The 13,392-nt window shown below is 54.4% G+C and overlaps 1 protein-coding gene across 5 annotated transcripts; it reads right to left on the reverse strand.

Annotated features, from left to right (window-relative positions):
• Window positions 1-1,234: 1,234 nt before the first annotated feature.
• On the reverse strand, window positions 1,235-12,092 carry DOK2 (docking protein 2). 5 transcript variants are annotated; one of them, XM_055346099.1, is made up of 8 exons: window positions 10,286-11,211; window positions 7,522-7,640; window positions 6,905-7,020; window positions 6,117-6,289; window positions 4,277-5,958; window positions 3,945-4,032; window positions 2,908-3,092; window positions 1,235-2,389 (listed from the first exon to the last, which is right to left on the reverse strand). In XM_055346099.1, exons 5-8 carry the CDS (start codon window positions 4,646-4,648, stop codon window positions 1,769-1,771), a joined length of 1,266 nt encoding a protein of 421 aa, XP_055202074.1. In that variant the 5' UTR covers window positions 4,649-5,958; window positions 6,117-6,289; window positions 6,905-7,020; window positions 7,522-7,640; window positions 10,286-11,211; the 3' UTR covers window positions 1,235-1,768. The 5 variants fall into 5 exon arrangements, with proteins under 5 accessions (XP_055202074.1, XP_055202077.1, XP_055202072.1 ...); XM_055346102.1 differs by having other exon boundaries at window positions 4,277-4,558; window positions 5,526-6,289; XM_055346097.1 differs by lacking the exon at window positions 10,286-11,211 and adding an exon at window positions 11,903-12,092 and having other exon boundaries at window positions 4,277-6,289.
• Between the last annotated feature and the right edge of the window lie 1,300 nt (window positions 12,093-13,392).

Here is a 13,392-nt window from a genome sequence, read left to right on the forward strand (position 1 = left end):
CTAGCTGGATACAAGAAACCCATCTTAACCTCTACACATCAGAAACCAAGCTCACCTTCTTCCCAAAACCCGAATCTTTCCAGAAACCCTATTTCTCTGTGTTCCATACCCAATATAACTCCAAGATATGCAGGCCCCACCTTGACATCTTTTGAATCCAGTCTTTTCTGGATTTCCCCTTCCATCCCAGCCTCAAACCATCCCACCCCCAGTCCCATTTTTCCACAGGGCTGGTGGGATTATTGCCCACAACACACAGCTCTCCTAGGAGTCTCTGCTCAAAAGCCTCATCTCTTTCCCTTCGAATCCCTCCTTCCACAATATGGTTGGAGCCTGCCTTCCCAACTAGATGGCTGCATCTTTGCCCCACTCTGAACGTGGAACTCTTTCCAGAGCACATACATACCTCCACTCACGCTCATTTTTCTGCCCACGATGCTCTCTTCACATATTCCTTCAATCTTCATCAAATTCCTTCCCACCCTTAGAGATCCACCTTCCAGATGAAGGTCTTTCTTCATATGTCCCCCGGTTAGCAGTTGTCTCCTCTGACCCCCAAGACTCTGATTTACCTCTTGTGGCACCTGCACCCACCTCGTGGAACAGGCACCTGTGCCCTTGTCTCAGCCCCCTCTGAGCTGTCAGCATCTTGAAGCCAGGGTAGTCAAGAGCCTGACAGTGCTCCATGACACCGGCTGAATCGGCTGATAGCAGAAGTGCGTAGACACCACGTGGCATGATATTGACACCAACTGAACGCAGGTTTTAATGAGAGGGGAGGGTACAGGGCAGAGGGACATGAGGTATTGAGGACAGATGGGGAATTACAAAGCAGGAAGGGATCTTAGAGCCTACACAGTGGACAAAGAAGGCAAGTCTCAGGAAGGCAATGGATCGATCCAAGGCCACACAGGTCTAGACCCACTTCTAGTCCATAAGAGGCTCAGGAAGTGCCAACTCTTTCCCGTCCTCCGGTACAGTTCTTCACACACACACCCTGCTTCCCCGCTATTTTCCTGGGATTGACCCCAAGCTGGCAAAAGGTTAGAGAGACTTAAATGTCTTTCCCAAGGTGCCCTGACTTTCAGAGACCTCCCTGTCCCTCTGTGGACAAATGCTTGGGACCCAGCCTAGGCCCAGAGAGGATCTTGCTGCTGGGACAGGAGGTATCCATGGTGGCCAACTGAAGCATTCATCCCCATCCCCACCCCACAGCACTGATGCCACACATAAATATTCCAGAAATGTTTAATGCCACAGAGAAATCCAAAACCTCCAGAAAGTTACAGTCATCCTCCTGGGTGCCTGGAGCCAGGGTTGTCCCCAGGAGGCAGGAGGCATGCATAAGCCAAGGAACCAGGGCAATCTGCTGACATCCTTCTGTCCTCTGCCCTAAATGCCAAGGTTCCTTTAGGCTGGGGAAAGAAGAGGAAGTAGAAAGGGGTAGGAGGAGGGTGTGTCTCTTTTAGGCACTCTTCCTGTGTTAGGATGATGACTCATACGGCAGGCCCTGGGAGGGACAAGTCCTCAGACCAGACTAAGGCAGACCAAGCCCAGGGTTCCGGAAGGAACAGAGGGAAGTTCCTGGAATGCAGCAGCCAGGAGGAGTAACCAGCAGAAACTAGAAGGGAGGCCTGGTGCCTCCATCACACTCCTTGCTCCTTCTCATAGGCCTCTGACCCCACCCCAGTGGGGACAGGCAGGCTTCAGCCCCCACAGGCTTCAGCACCCACATCTGATAAGATCCATACCTCCTCCACTTTAGGCATCACTTTGGGCCTTTCTTAAGTATGACATTGTCATATTCAGTTCCTTGCGGCCAGCCAGAGGCAGAGAAGTCCTGCCCCGCTGAGTAGACGTGCTGGCTGCCGCTGGGGCCCCTGTCAGCTGCGGCCTGCCTCCTCCAGGCCTCACCCTGGGGCTCCTGTGGGCTGTCATACAGGGACAGGGCAGCCAATCCCTCAGGCTCATCGTATATGTGGTCAGGTCGTGGGGGTGGGTGCTCCTCGATGCTGTCATACAGAGGGTCCGCCGGGGGCTGGGGAGGGACCGCCAGGATGCCCCGCAAGCTCTTCCCCAGGTTGCGGGCCACGGCATCAAAGGGCACTGCATATTCCCCCTCTGGGCCCCGTGGCTGGGCGGTGGACACTGGAGTGGAGGGTGACAGAGGTGGCAGTGAGTCGTGGGGCCGGGAGTAGGGGCTTTCTGGCCGGGGCAGCACCGGAGGGGCTGTGGCCGGCTGGCTTTGGGGCCCGGGAGGGGCACTGTTCTTCTGGGCAGAAATGGCTTCTTCCAGGGCCAAGAAGATCTCGTTGCCTTGCCGGGTTTCGAACTCAAAGTTGCCCTCTCCAGAGACGCAGCGCCGGCCCGCCTCGAAGGAAAAGGTTACCTGGGTGGTTGGGAGAGGGAGATGATTAGCCAGGCCGCAGGGTGGGGTCGCTTCTGCTGGACCCAGCCCCCAACCGCAAACCTGTCACTCGTGACTTCCCTCCACAGGAACTGCTTCTCCTCCTTCTGGGCTCTTTCCTCAACAAGCAAAGCCCTCACCCTTCCTTCTCCCTCCATCCATCCAAGCACAGAGCTTGGTACCTAGTCAACCTCAGTAATACCAGCCACCATTTACGCCTCTGACCTGTCCACCTCTTGCTGTTCTCCTGCCCCTCTACCCCCTCCCACCCCCTCAGTATCCCTGATGCCCCCCCATTCCTGACCCCTCCCCCACACACCTCCACCCCACACCTTCTCTCTCCTTCCCCTGGCTCTTAGCCTTCTGCTGGCTTTTATCCCTGTCTTTCCTTCCTCATCCCATTCTCTCCTCTTTTGAGGGCCCCTTCGCCCTCTCCCTGGCCAGCTCTTCCCTCACAGCTCTTCTCTCCCTCAGCCTGCCCTGCGGCGGCCCCTGCTCACCTTGTCCCGCCCAAAGCGCCTCAGGAACCTGTAGGGCCACTGGTAGAGCTGGGTGCCCCGCTCAGGGCCACTCCACAGCTCCAGGGCACTCTCTCCAGCCCGGAGGGTATAGGATCCCCGGAGCCGGCACCTCTCGCTGGCTTCTGTGGGTCTCATGGTCACGGCAAACTCCTTGCGGGGGGCTACTGTTAAGGGTGGGGAGGGGGAGAAGGTGGTAAATGGGAAACAGCTGGCCTGCCTCGACTCTGCCCTGCTCTAGATGAGGGTGCCAGAGGCCTCCAGGAAAAGCGTTAGCCATGTGCCCGTGACCCCACAGCCTGGGGCTGAGCTGCCCTAGGACAGGTCACACTCCCCAAACGCCAGATCCCTCCACCCCCTATCCTAGCGGCATCATGCCCTAGCCACATGCACCCCGACATCGTGCCCACATCCTTCCTGCCCCTTGCCAGAGCCACAGCTTCGTCCCCTCCATCTAATCTCCTGTCCCCACCCAGCTACCTCCCAAGTCCTGTCACAGCTGCAGGTGTGGCCGTCCCAGCCCTCCCTGCTCTCAGCCTACCCACCCGCCGCTGATGCCCTCCAGTGCCCTCTGTGAGGCGGAGCTGGAATGTCACCCCTGTCCACCTGCTCCCCCACACACACCCAGCCCGGTGGGCGAGACATCACAAACCGGGACTGTCTCATCAGCAGAAAGCTCCCTTGCCACAGGACACCTTAAACCCCCAGAAATAAAACCATTCTCAGACAGAGAAGGCCAGAGGGTTCACTGGGCGCTCCTCTGCTGACCCCGACCCCCCCACCCCCAGCCTCGCCCTCTCCCCGCAGCGGGGCCCAGGGGACAGGGCCTGAACCACGGCTGAAGGCCTGACACTCAGGGCAGGCCAGGCTCCCCCAGCTCGGCCTCCCGGAAGCGATGCAGAGAGGCTGATAAGGGGGCTGGCCAGGGCTGGGGGCAACCACAGGGCAGGAAGAGTCAGCCGCGGCTGAGGCCCACAGCCCCTCCCGGCACAGCCTCCCGAGAAGAGGCAGCCCCTCACCTGCGGCCGTGCTGCTGTACAGTTCATTTTCCTCCATGCGGGGGCGGCTGCCCTTCCCCGCTGGCCCCGGCAGCTCCTTCCTCTGGCCCTGAGGAAGAGGCCAGGGTCTCAAGACCGCCACCAACGCCAAGCCCACGGCCAGCCCAGGCCTCCCTCCCGAGCACACTCAGCCTGCTGTCTCTGCATTCTGGACTGGGGCTCCCCCCGCCTCCCCCCCCAAGCAACTGCCCCCAGCATCCTGACCTTGGCTCTTATCGCACCTGTCTGCAAGTACAGACCGCCCCCCCAATGCCATGCCCCCTCCTCTCTGCCCCCCCGGGGGGGGCGCTCACAGAGAAGGCCAAGAGGCAGATGGCCTGGATCCAGTCGCTGCGCTCCGCAGCAGGGGCCGCCAGCAGGTACGGACGCTCCTTGGTCTCCAGGAAGAAGGCGCTGGTGTCCCGGGGGCTGCTGGCCTCCCCGCCGGCCTCGGTCACGCGTAGGCAGTCACTGAGGCGGATCACCTTCCTGGCGGCCTCTCCCCGTCGCGGCTTCTCCGAGGCCTCCTGGAGCTCCAGCCGGGCCAAGGCGCAGTCTGACTCTCCATACAGCATAGCCCCGAAACGGCGCCATTTCTGAATCCAGATGCGTGGCAGGTGGGGTGCCCAGAGGGAGCCACCCAGAAATGGACAGACGGTGACCAAAGGGGGAAGAGGAGGAACCATGGGGAAGGCCGTGGGGTGGCACTCGGACGAGGAGAGTGGCAAAGATCACAGGAGAGCCAAGGGAGTCAGAGAGATTAACAGGGACCTTAGCGACTAGAAAGCATTGCAGGTCTGTCACCCACAACCAAGGAAGAGGCAGTGACAGCAGGTAGAGTGCGGAAGGCAGGAGGGCACAATAGTGAGCCCCCCAGAGGCAGAATGCAAGGCAGGCCCAGCCCAGGTCCCTGAAGCCCAGAGGAGGATTGAGAGGGTGGCACCAGGGCCACCCTCGCTCTGCGCGAGGTCCTACAGGAAGCCCCAGGCCAGGAACTTCAGCCCACCCTCTTGAACCTTCCTACTTCATCCCTTGGCAGGTTGGGTCATGAGAGAGACAGAGAAGCCCTGGCATGGCTCAGCTGAGGGAAAGAGGACTTCCTCAACCAAGGAAGGAAAAGGAAGCTGGCCACAGAGACCCTAGCTCCAGCTTACCACTGGCCAAACTCACCCCACTGGAGCAAGAAAGGGACACGGGAACCTCTACTGCAATCCCAAATTATCTCCCCCGCTGCTCCTCCCCTTCCCTTCCCAAGCACCCCCTTGAGAAGTTACCAGAGAGCCAAATAGGCAAGAAATGGAGTCCCAGAACCTCCTTTACACCCTCCCCACTGGCCCAACAGCCGTCTGCAAAGCACACACTTTGGGGCCTGGTTGGGGAAACGAGCGGCTGCTAAGGAAAGACCCCCTCCGAAGATTGGGCCCTGGGTGGAACGTGGTGGGTGGCACAGTGCTCACCTTCCCATGAGGGTTTTGAAACATTCATGGGCTCCTCCTCCTCCCCAGGAATTTCTAGCAGCCCCCCCAGGCCCTCCGCCCAGTTCCAGCACAGTCTCGCCCTTACCTTTCCAAAAGTCTGCTGCTGTAGAAGGTACAGGAAGCCCTGTTTCACTGCCACTTCTTCCATCCTCCCACCATGCCGGCACCCCAGCCCTACAGCTCTCTCCTACTCCCGCCCTCTTTCTCTCCCTGCCGTGTTCCCCCTTCTCTCAAGTGCATTTCCTCTCAGCCTAGACTTTTCGCACTGTTCTGTTCTCGTCTGCTCGATGACGACAAACCGATAGGCCCTGTGGTTTCTTGCTCTGTGTGGTTTGTGTGTGTGTGTGTGTGTGTGTGTTTGACGAATGAATTTCATGCACAAGCTTCCTGCATTTTCATTGAGTAAGATAATTTCCGAAAAGCCAATTTTCAGTTTTTCACCTAACAACAGCACAGGTGCAAAAGCTGGCCAAGGAATGGCTGACCGAGGAACGAGAAACGAACGAGGAAGGGCTGACCTATAGCAACAAGGAGACCCAGGACAAAATTTAACAGTAAAACCAACAGCAAAAGACCCTCACACTCCAGCTGCATGCTCAGCATGACACAGCTGGAAGGGAACTTAAAAATCAACCGGCCTAAGTCCCAAATGTAAAAATGAACAGACTGGGGGCACCTGGGTGGCTCCATCAGTGAAGGGTCCCACTCTTGATTTCAGCTCAAGTCATGATCTCAAGGTCTTGAGATGGAGCTCTGTGATCACAGTCATCTGGCCGCACACTCAGCGGGAGCCTGCTTGGGACTCTCTCCCTCTTCCATTGCCTGTCTTCCTGCTGGCATCCTCTCTCTCTAAAATAAATAAACAAATCTTTAAAAATAAATAAATAAATAAAAATGGTAGACTGAGGCTCCAGAAGACCAGAGGGACATGTTGAAGGCCACTCAAACCAGAACCTAGGTCTCTCACTCAGTAAGAGCTAAGCCACACACAAACACACACACACACACACACACACACACACACACAGCATAAATGACACATCAGACAGAAGCTCATCACTTTCACACACAGCTGCAACCATGTTTCACTCTGAAGGGAGCACTCCCTGCTCCAGACAACTGCACACACACACACACAACAATCAATTCTTTGGGATTCTAGAAACATCCCCACACTGAAACATGCTATTTCTTGGAGCACATCCAGGGAGTTGAAGTTCACCAGAAGGTGAACTGGAAGGTTCTTCCAGTCTTTGTGAGCATTGTAAAGGCACTAGAGTTTCACCTGGACATTATCTTTTTAAGTTGCAATAGCAATCTTTTATACTAAAAAAAAAAAAAAAAATTAAAGACTTCATAGTTGCCAAAACAAAAGTATTCCTTAGTTACTAGAGCCTCCAGGCACACAACCTTACCAGCCATACTATCTATCCCTGGAAGAAGGGAATGCAAGTATGAACCCACCTATTTGTGACTGTTCTGAGGTCACAGGGCTGGTAGGGACAGGAGGAAGAACCAGGGTTCCTGATTTTTAATCCAATGGTCTTTTTAATGCTGGCCCCTAAATGCAATCCAGACTCCTAGATGCAAGAAGATACATTGCTTTGGGGAAAATTGAAGGTCCCCAGAGAACAGTTAACTTAGAGACAGATGGTTTAGAGAACAATCTGATGGAGGCATGGTGTAGAAATGTCGGGGAACCAGAGAATTAGAGAAGCACTCTTGGGGTAACCCCATAATAGGTGCTTATATAATCAGGCCATTTCCTCTACCACGGGGGTTTGTTTGCCTTGGGAAGGAGAGCAGAGCAGTGCACTGCTCAGGCCATCTGCTGTATATGCCGTGTGCTTTACCAAAACAGCTTTAAAAGATGAATGTTATGAGCTCTGGGAGGAGAGGGCTGAGTCATGTAGAGCTCACAGCACTCAGCCCTGCTGCCTGCATTTGAACAGGTTGATCCAGAGATCAAGGGAAAACCAAGGATGCTGGTGTGAGAAAAGCTCTTTAGGAAGTGGTCAGGAGTACGGACGTGGGGCAAGGTCTACTCTGTCTCTCTAGTCCCTAAGGAGAGGCAATGTTACCTGGGAGCCATTTGGTCTTTTAGCCATCAGCATCTTCTTATGGAGTGAGAAGAAGAGAGCTTTTAGAGTCATCCTGGAGGCTGCCAGAGCGGTGCCTTTCCAACACTAATGTGTAGATCCTGTAAAAAGTGCAGATTCTGTTACGGCAGATCTGGAGTGAGACGAGATGTTGAAAGGAGGAAAACAGAAGCCCCTACGACTCTGATCACCTTTCCCTAAGGCAAATCGGACACATTCCACTCAGAACCACAGGGGGGCACCCAAGCTTACTAGATTACTTGATAGCTATTTACACCTGAATGCCTGGGCCCCACAACCAACCACATGCCACCCCTTGCCTCTGGTAGCTAGGAAAGCTCTTTGGCTGTTGTCTGCAGATGGAACAGCAGGAATGTATTATAAGTGACACACATCAAAAGCCTCCCACTTTCCTTGGCAGGACTTGTGGGATCCCTGCAGTGGAAGTTCTAACTCCAGTACCTTCTGTCTGGCCACAGTACCTGTGAGTAGAGAGACCCAGGAGATATAGCTCCAAGACAGAGCAGAAGGGCAGAAAATTAGAGGCACTTTAGGTTACCCAGGCACCAATGATGGGAAGAGAAAGCATTCTAAAGGAAAGAGTCCCAGTGATTTATACCGAGGCACAAGTGGGTTCTGGAGTGCCCTTTGGTTTCTCTTTGCTTTTATTGGAAAGGAAAGGACACACCACACCTCATCTGTGCTTCAATATAAGCCAGGGGATCCTTTCATTTACACTGGTTTCTCTCAACAGGAGTTAGGAACCATGCAGGTCAGAGAACACAGCTCCAAGAGCTCTGCAACTTCTTGTTATTATTCTCACCACTGATTAGCAACTAAATCCTTAACACAAAAGGATTTATGAGCTTGTCTTTGGGGGCAAAAAAGAAAGGAGCAGAGACTGTGTCTGATTCCTTGGGCAGGCTTAGACATTAGGTGACCGCCCTAAATGATGGACAGGTGGGACAGTTACCCCAGTGCTAGGGCTGGGCACACAACAGGAAAGAAGATATACAATGGGCATGGAGCTCGCGTGGGCCTGGGGAGGATGGAGAACTGAGGAAAGAGATACATGACCTGGGGGGTCATAAAAGATCCTCCTCTGCTTCCCCTCAACCCAGTGGTTCCTGACTGTGGAGGAGGGAGCACAACACCAGTCTCCCAAGTTTTCTTCTTAGTCTCACCCTTTCTCCAATAAGTATTTTCACTTCTCCCAGTATTAGGAAGGGGAGACCCCATGCTGGAAACTCTCTGAGAAGAAGGGCTTAAAATAGAATATAATAATTATGTTACTTCACATTGACACACTTCAAATGTTTTATGTTCTCATATGAATCCACACACACCATAGAATGAGACAGAGACATAAATAAGTTAATTAGCTCAGAAATTATTTATCGAGGGATGCCTGGGTGGCTCAGCAGTTGAGCCCGGGATCGAGTCCCACATCGGCTCCCTTCAAGGAGCCGGCTTCTCACTCTGCCTCTCTCTCTCTCTGTCTCTCATGAATAAATAAGTAAAATCTCTTTTAAAAAATATTTATTGAGCACCTACTCTGTACAGGTGTACGAGGTACAAGGCATAAACAAGACAGAAGGTGGTTCCTTTCTAATTGGAGACCCTGACAATGAAACGAGTATGCAAGTAAATAGCTCTGGACAGTGAACAATGCTAGAAGTATGACAGGGATGGGGTCAGAGGACAACTCTCATAGAATGGTGAGAAAAGCCACTGAGGAAATAACAACAGCACTAAGAAGTCAATGACAGCAGGGAACTAGCTACTTAACGATCTGGAAAACCGTACCGGGCAGAAGCGACACCAAATGCAAAGACCCTGAGAAAGAATCACCGTAAATGTGAGGAGCTGCAAGAAAGCCAGAAGGAACAGAGCATTGTTAGCAAGAGATAAGGTAAGATTACATGGCTTCTCGGGCCACACCAAAGATTGGGAATGTATTTTGAATGCAACAGAAGGCCACTTAAGGATTTTTATGCAAGGGTGTAATGATCTAATTTATGATTTTAAAATAATGTTCTGCAGCTGTATGGAAAACAGATTATCACAGGGCAAGGCAGGAAGCAGGGAAACTACTTAGGAATCTATTACCAGACCTCAAGAAAAATGTGATGTAGCTTGGACCAGGGTGTTAGCAGTAGAAATGAAGAGAAGCGGCCGGATTTGGGTATGTATTAAATTTAAATTAAATGGGACTTGCAAGTGGATTGGATGTGAAGGACCGTTAAGATGCTAGGTAGGAATCAAGGTAATGCCTGGGTTTTTAGCTGAGCAACTGGGTAAAGAGTGGTACCATTTACTGATGAAGAGAGGATAGAGTACCAAGGGCGGGGAGCTGGATTGGTTGGGGAGTATATGGGGGCCTAGACCACAGACAGCTGTTACTCCCACCCAATCAGGCAAGTAAGGAATTGGAAGACTGCCACTGCAATTGTGACTCCAAGAATATACCACTGCAGCTGCAATGCCAAGGTCGGGAAGCCCCTGACTCACCATCCCCACTCAACACAATCAGGGAGCTTATGATTGGACACTAGGAAAACAAAACACAGCACAACACAACACAACATCCCAGGGGTTAGGCTTGCCAGGAGCAACAGTCAAAAGCTTCTGCCTCACTTCTGCCCCCAAAAATCTTGCCTCAGTGAATCTAATTGGCAGCGGCGATCTTGCATAGGGAACCCTAGCTGCAAGGAAGTCTGGGTAATGTAGTTTTTAGGCGTCCTACCTCTGCAAATCAGAAGGATTGCACTAGGAGGACCCAGGTTGAAATGAATGCTGAGCACAGGCCTCTCTGTCCACAACAGGAAGTGATTCACTACCACCTTCATTTCCATTGCAGGTGGTAGCCCACAGTCGGTATAAACTTCAAACGACCAATAGTCTCAGAATGCAGAGAAGATTTAATCTGGGGGCCTTGACTGGAAGCAAGAGTGAAATCCAATGGAACACAGAAACCAGCATTATCTAACACTGATAATTCCTAGTGGAAAAGATTGGAATCGGCCTCAGCGGGAAAGAGACTGACCTGATCTGGCCCAGAAGGTTGGCCCTCCCAGTCAGACTGAGCCCAGGGGTCCTAAACACCCTTTATCTCACCCTACGGCCACCGCCACCGCCACCACCTCTTCCCAGCATCTGACCCCTCTCAGGAGGCAGCCTAGAGGACTGGTTAAGATAATAATCTACTTGCGAACATTGCAACTGTGCCTTCTGCGTGTTTCCATTGTCACCACTATTTGGCGGCAATTAGCATGAACGTTTCTGGAGGAGAAAAAGGACAGAGGTGAAAAGAGGGGAGATCACTATCCGGGTTGCTGGTAAAACGCAGGATCCGAGGGCAATGGCCCTGATCCCCTGGAGCAGGAAACTAGAAAGACAAACATAAATTCGGTCGACGTCGAATTGGAAATTCATTGGAAAGTAAATAATAATGCAGACATCCGAAGTGTGGGGTATGTGGGGGGGGGGGGACGACACACGGGCGGAGGGCGCAGCGAAGACCCGTCGGGGTGTGATGGGACAGCATTTGCACGGTTGGGGTGCGGAGGGGGGCATCCAGGGGCAGGTCGAAAGGACACTCGGGAAGAGAGGCGTCCACCAGGTGCTGGGATCCGGGCGGGGACAGGTCCCGGCCCCTCTCCCGGAGCCGCCGCCAAGCCGGCCCGCGGCAGGTAGCCCCAAGCCCCGCTCCAGCGCCCGCCCGCCCGCCCGCCCGCCGCAGCCGGCGCGGCCCCTTTAAAAACCATGTAAACAAAGCTTTGTTCCCCCGGCTCCCCCTCCCTCGCGCTCCCCGGCCCGCTCCCTCTTCCCACCCCCCGCGTCTCCGGGCCGCTGACGTTGCCCGCGCCTTTACGCCGTCCCAGCGGCGCTGCGCATTCTCCAACCGCGGCCGCGGCCGCCGGGGCCTGCGCAGCCGAGCAGCGCTACGCCGCGAGCGTAGCGCGACGAGCCCCCAGCGCGCAGGCGCAGCGGCGACGGCGGCGGCGGCGGCAGCGGCCCCGGCCGAGGTGCGCGCTGGGGGGGAGGGGGGGCCGGAGAGGAGCATGAATGGAGCAAAATGGCGGATCATGTGCAGGTGAGAGGAGCCGCGGGGGGGAGGCGGCGGCCGCGGAGAGTGGGGGCGTGGGGGGCGCCCGCGGCCCAGAGGGCTCGAGCCGGCTCGGGGCTCGCCAGGCCCGCGCCGCCACCACTCGGGGCTCCGGAGCCGCCGCCCGTCCCGGAGCCCCGGGGCCTTTCCCGCCTCCCGGGCCGGGGGGCCTCCTCCATCCCCTCCCACCGGGTCCCACGCCTCTCGCGCGGGGCCGGAGCTGCGGGAATCCGTGCCCCGGCGCGCACTGCTTACACGGCTTATCGGTCACTGTCCTCCCGCTGCAAGGAGGCCTTCCGCGAGCCCTCCCACCCCCCGAGACGGGGGAGGGAGGGACGGAGGGAGGGAGGGAGACCCCCTCGCCGGCTCTGCCCCGAGGGGTCTGCCCCGTTACCCTCGCCAGCTCCCGGCGAATACCAGGAGGGAAGGCTCACAGCTCACACTGGGGAACCTCGCTCTCCGGAGTAGTTCCCGCCGCCTGCCTCCTCACGGCCCCGAATACTAGAGGCGACCCCCGCCCCCACCTGGCCTCGTCCCCCCACCCCCCTCCGCGGAGGCGCCCTTCACTCCCGCACTCGCGATCGCACAGCCCTCGGGGCCGAGCTCCCCAGTCCTCCAAAATGGGTGCTCGGGCCTGGGCCCGCCCTCCCTCCTGTCCCCCTATCCACAGTGAAGGAGTTGAGTGCCCACACCTCCTCTGAAACGCGGGGTGGAGGGGGGTGTGTCTGGAATGAGCGATTCGGTGTTGGGTGCACACGTTGCCGTGGAGGGTCTCCACGGGGCTCAGGACCTGCCCTAGCCGTGCCTTGGGCCCAGGCCACTTTTCTTCAAAGACATGGCACAGGCCCTAGGAAGGGACAGCCCGCACCAAACGTGGTCGTAGCTCAAGGACTGCCAGGTTATTTCTTGCAAACTCCGTAAAGTTGTTTTCTTCTCTGTGCTCTAGACGTGGTTGAGATACATATATATATATGTTTTTTTTTTTTTTAATGACAGTTACTGACACAAACCTGTTGTCAGAATTCTTCAGATTTTTTTTCTAGGTAACTGCACAGATTTTATGTTGTGGGAAGCGCAGAGAGGATGAGAAGCGTCACCTTATTTTGCACGCTGTACAGTACCATTTCTCTCAAGAATGAGAAGCTAGAGTGGTGGTGTGGCTTCTATCAGTTGTTTAATTGGGAGAGGAGGCACTAGTTTTCAGGCCCAGGGATCAGTGGAGTAGATCTTTGGAGTATGAGGGGTAAGTTATCGGGACAGAATTATTAAAAAAAAAAAAAAAAATTGTAACCGAAGATGGAAGACCACAGAATTTGTGTTTTAAGTTTTTTTTTTTTTTTTTTTTAAGATTTTGTTTATTTATTCATGAGACATGCAGAGACATAGGCAGAGGGAGAAGCAGGACCCCCAGGAACACTACTGGAGCCAAAGGCAGACAGATGCTCAACCGACTGAGCCACCCAAGTGCCCCGAGATTTGTGTTTTCAAGCCAATATCATGGCCTGATTCAGAAATAGCAGTAAAACGATACAAGGTGGTAATAGTATAGTGTAGCACCTTGAGTTTTATACCAGCCATTTATAAGAAACACGAAGGATCTTAGGTGATTTAAAAAAAAAAAAAAATTCTCCCATCCTAGAAGAGTAGGTAGGTAAGACCTATTTCTCTTTTTAGAGGCAAACCAAAGCACAAAATGATTTATGTGAGATAAAGCTGAGTGGACCAAAGGCATTTTGGATCTGGGG

Source organism: Nyctereutes procyonoides, unplaced genomic scaffold (assembly GCF_905146905.1).
Source record: "Nyctereutes procyonoides isolate TBG_1078 unplaced genomic scaffold, NYPRO_anot_genome, whole genome shotgun sequence".
Classification (NCBI taxonomy): domain Eukaryota; kingdom Metazoa; phylum Chordata; class Mammalia; order Carnivora; family Canidae; genus Nyctereutes; species Nyctereutes procyonoides.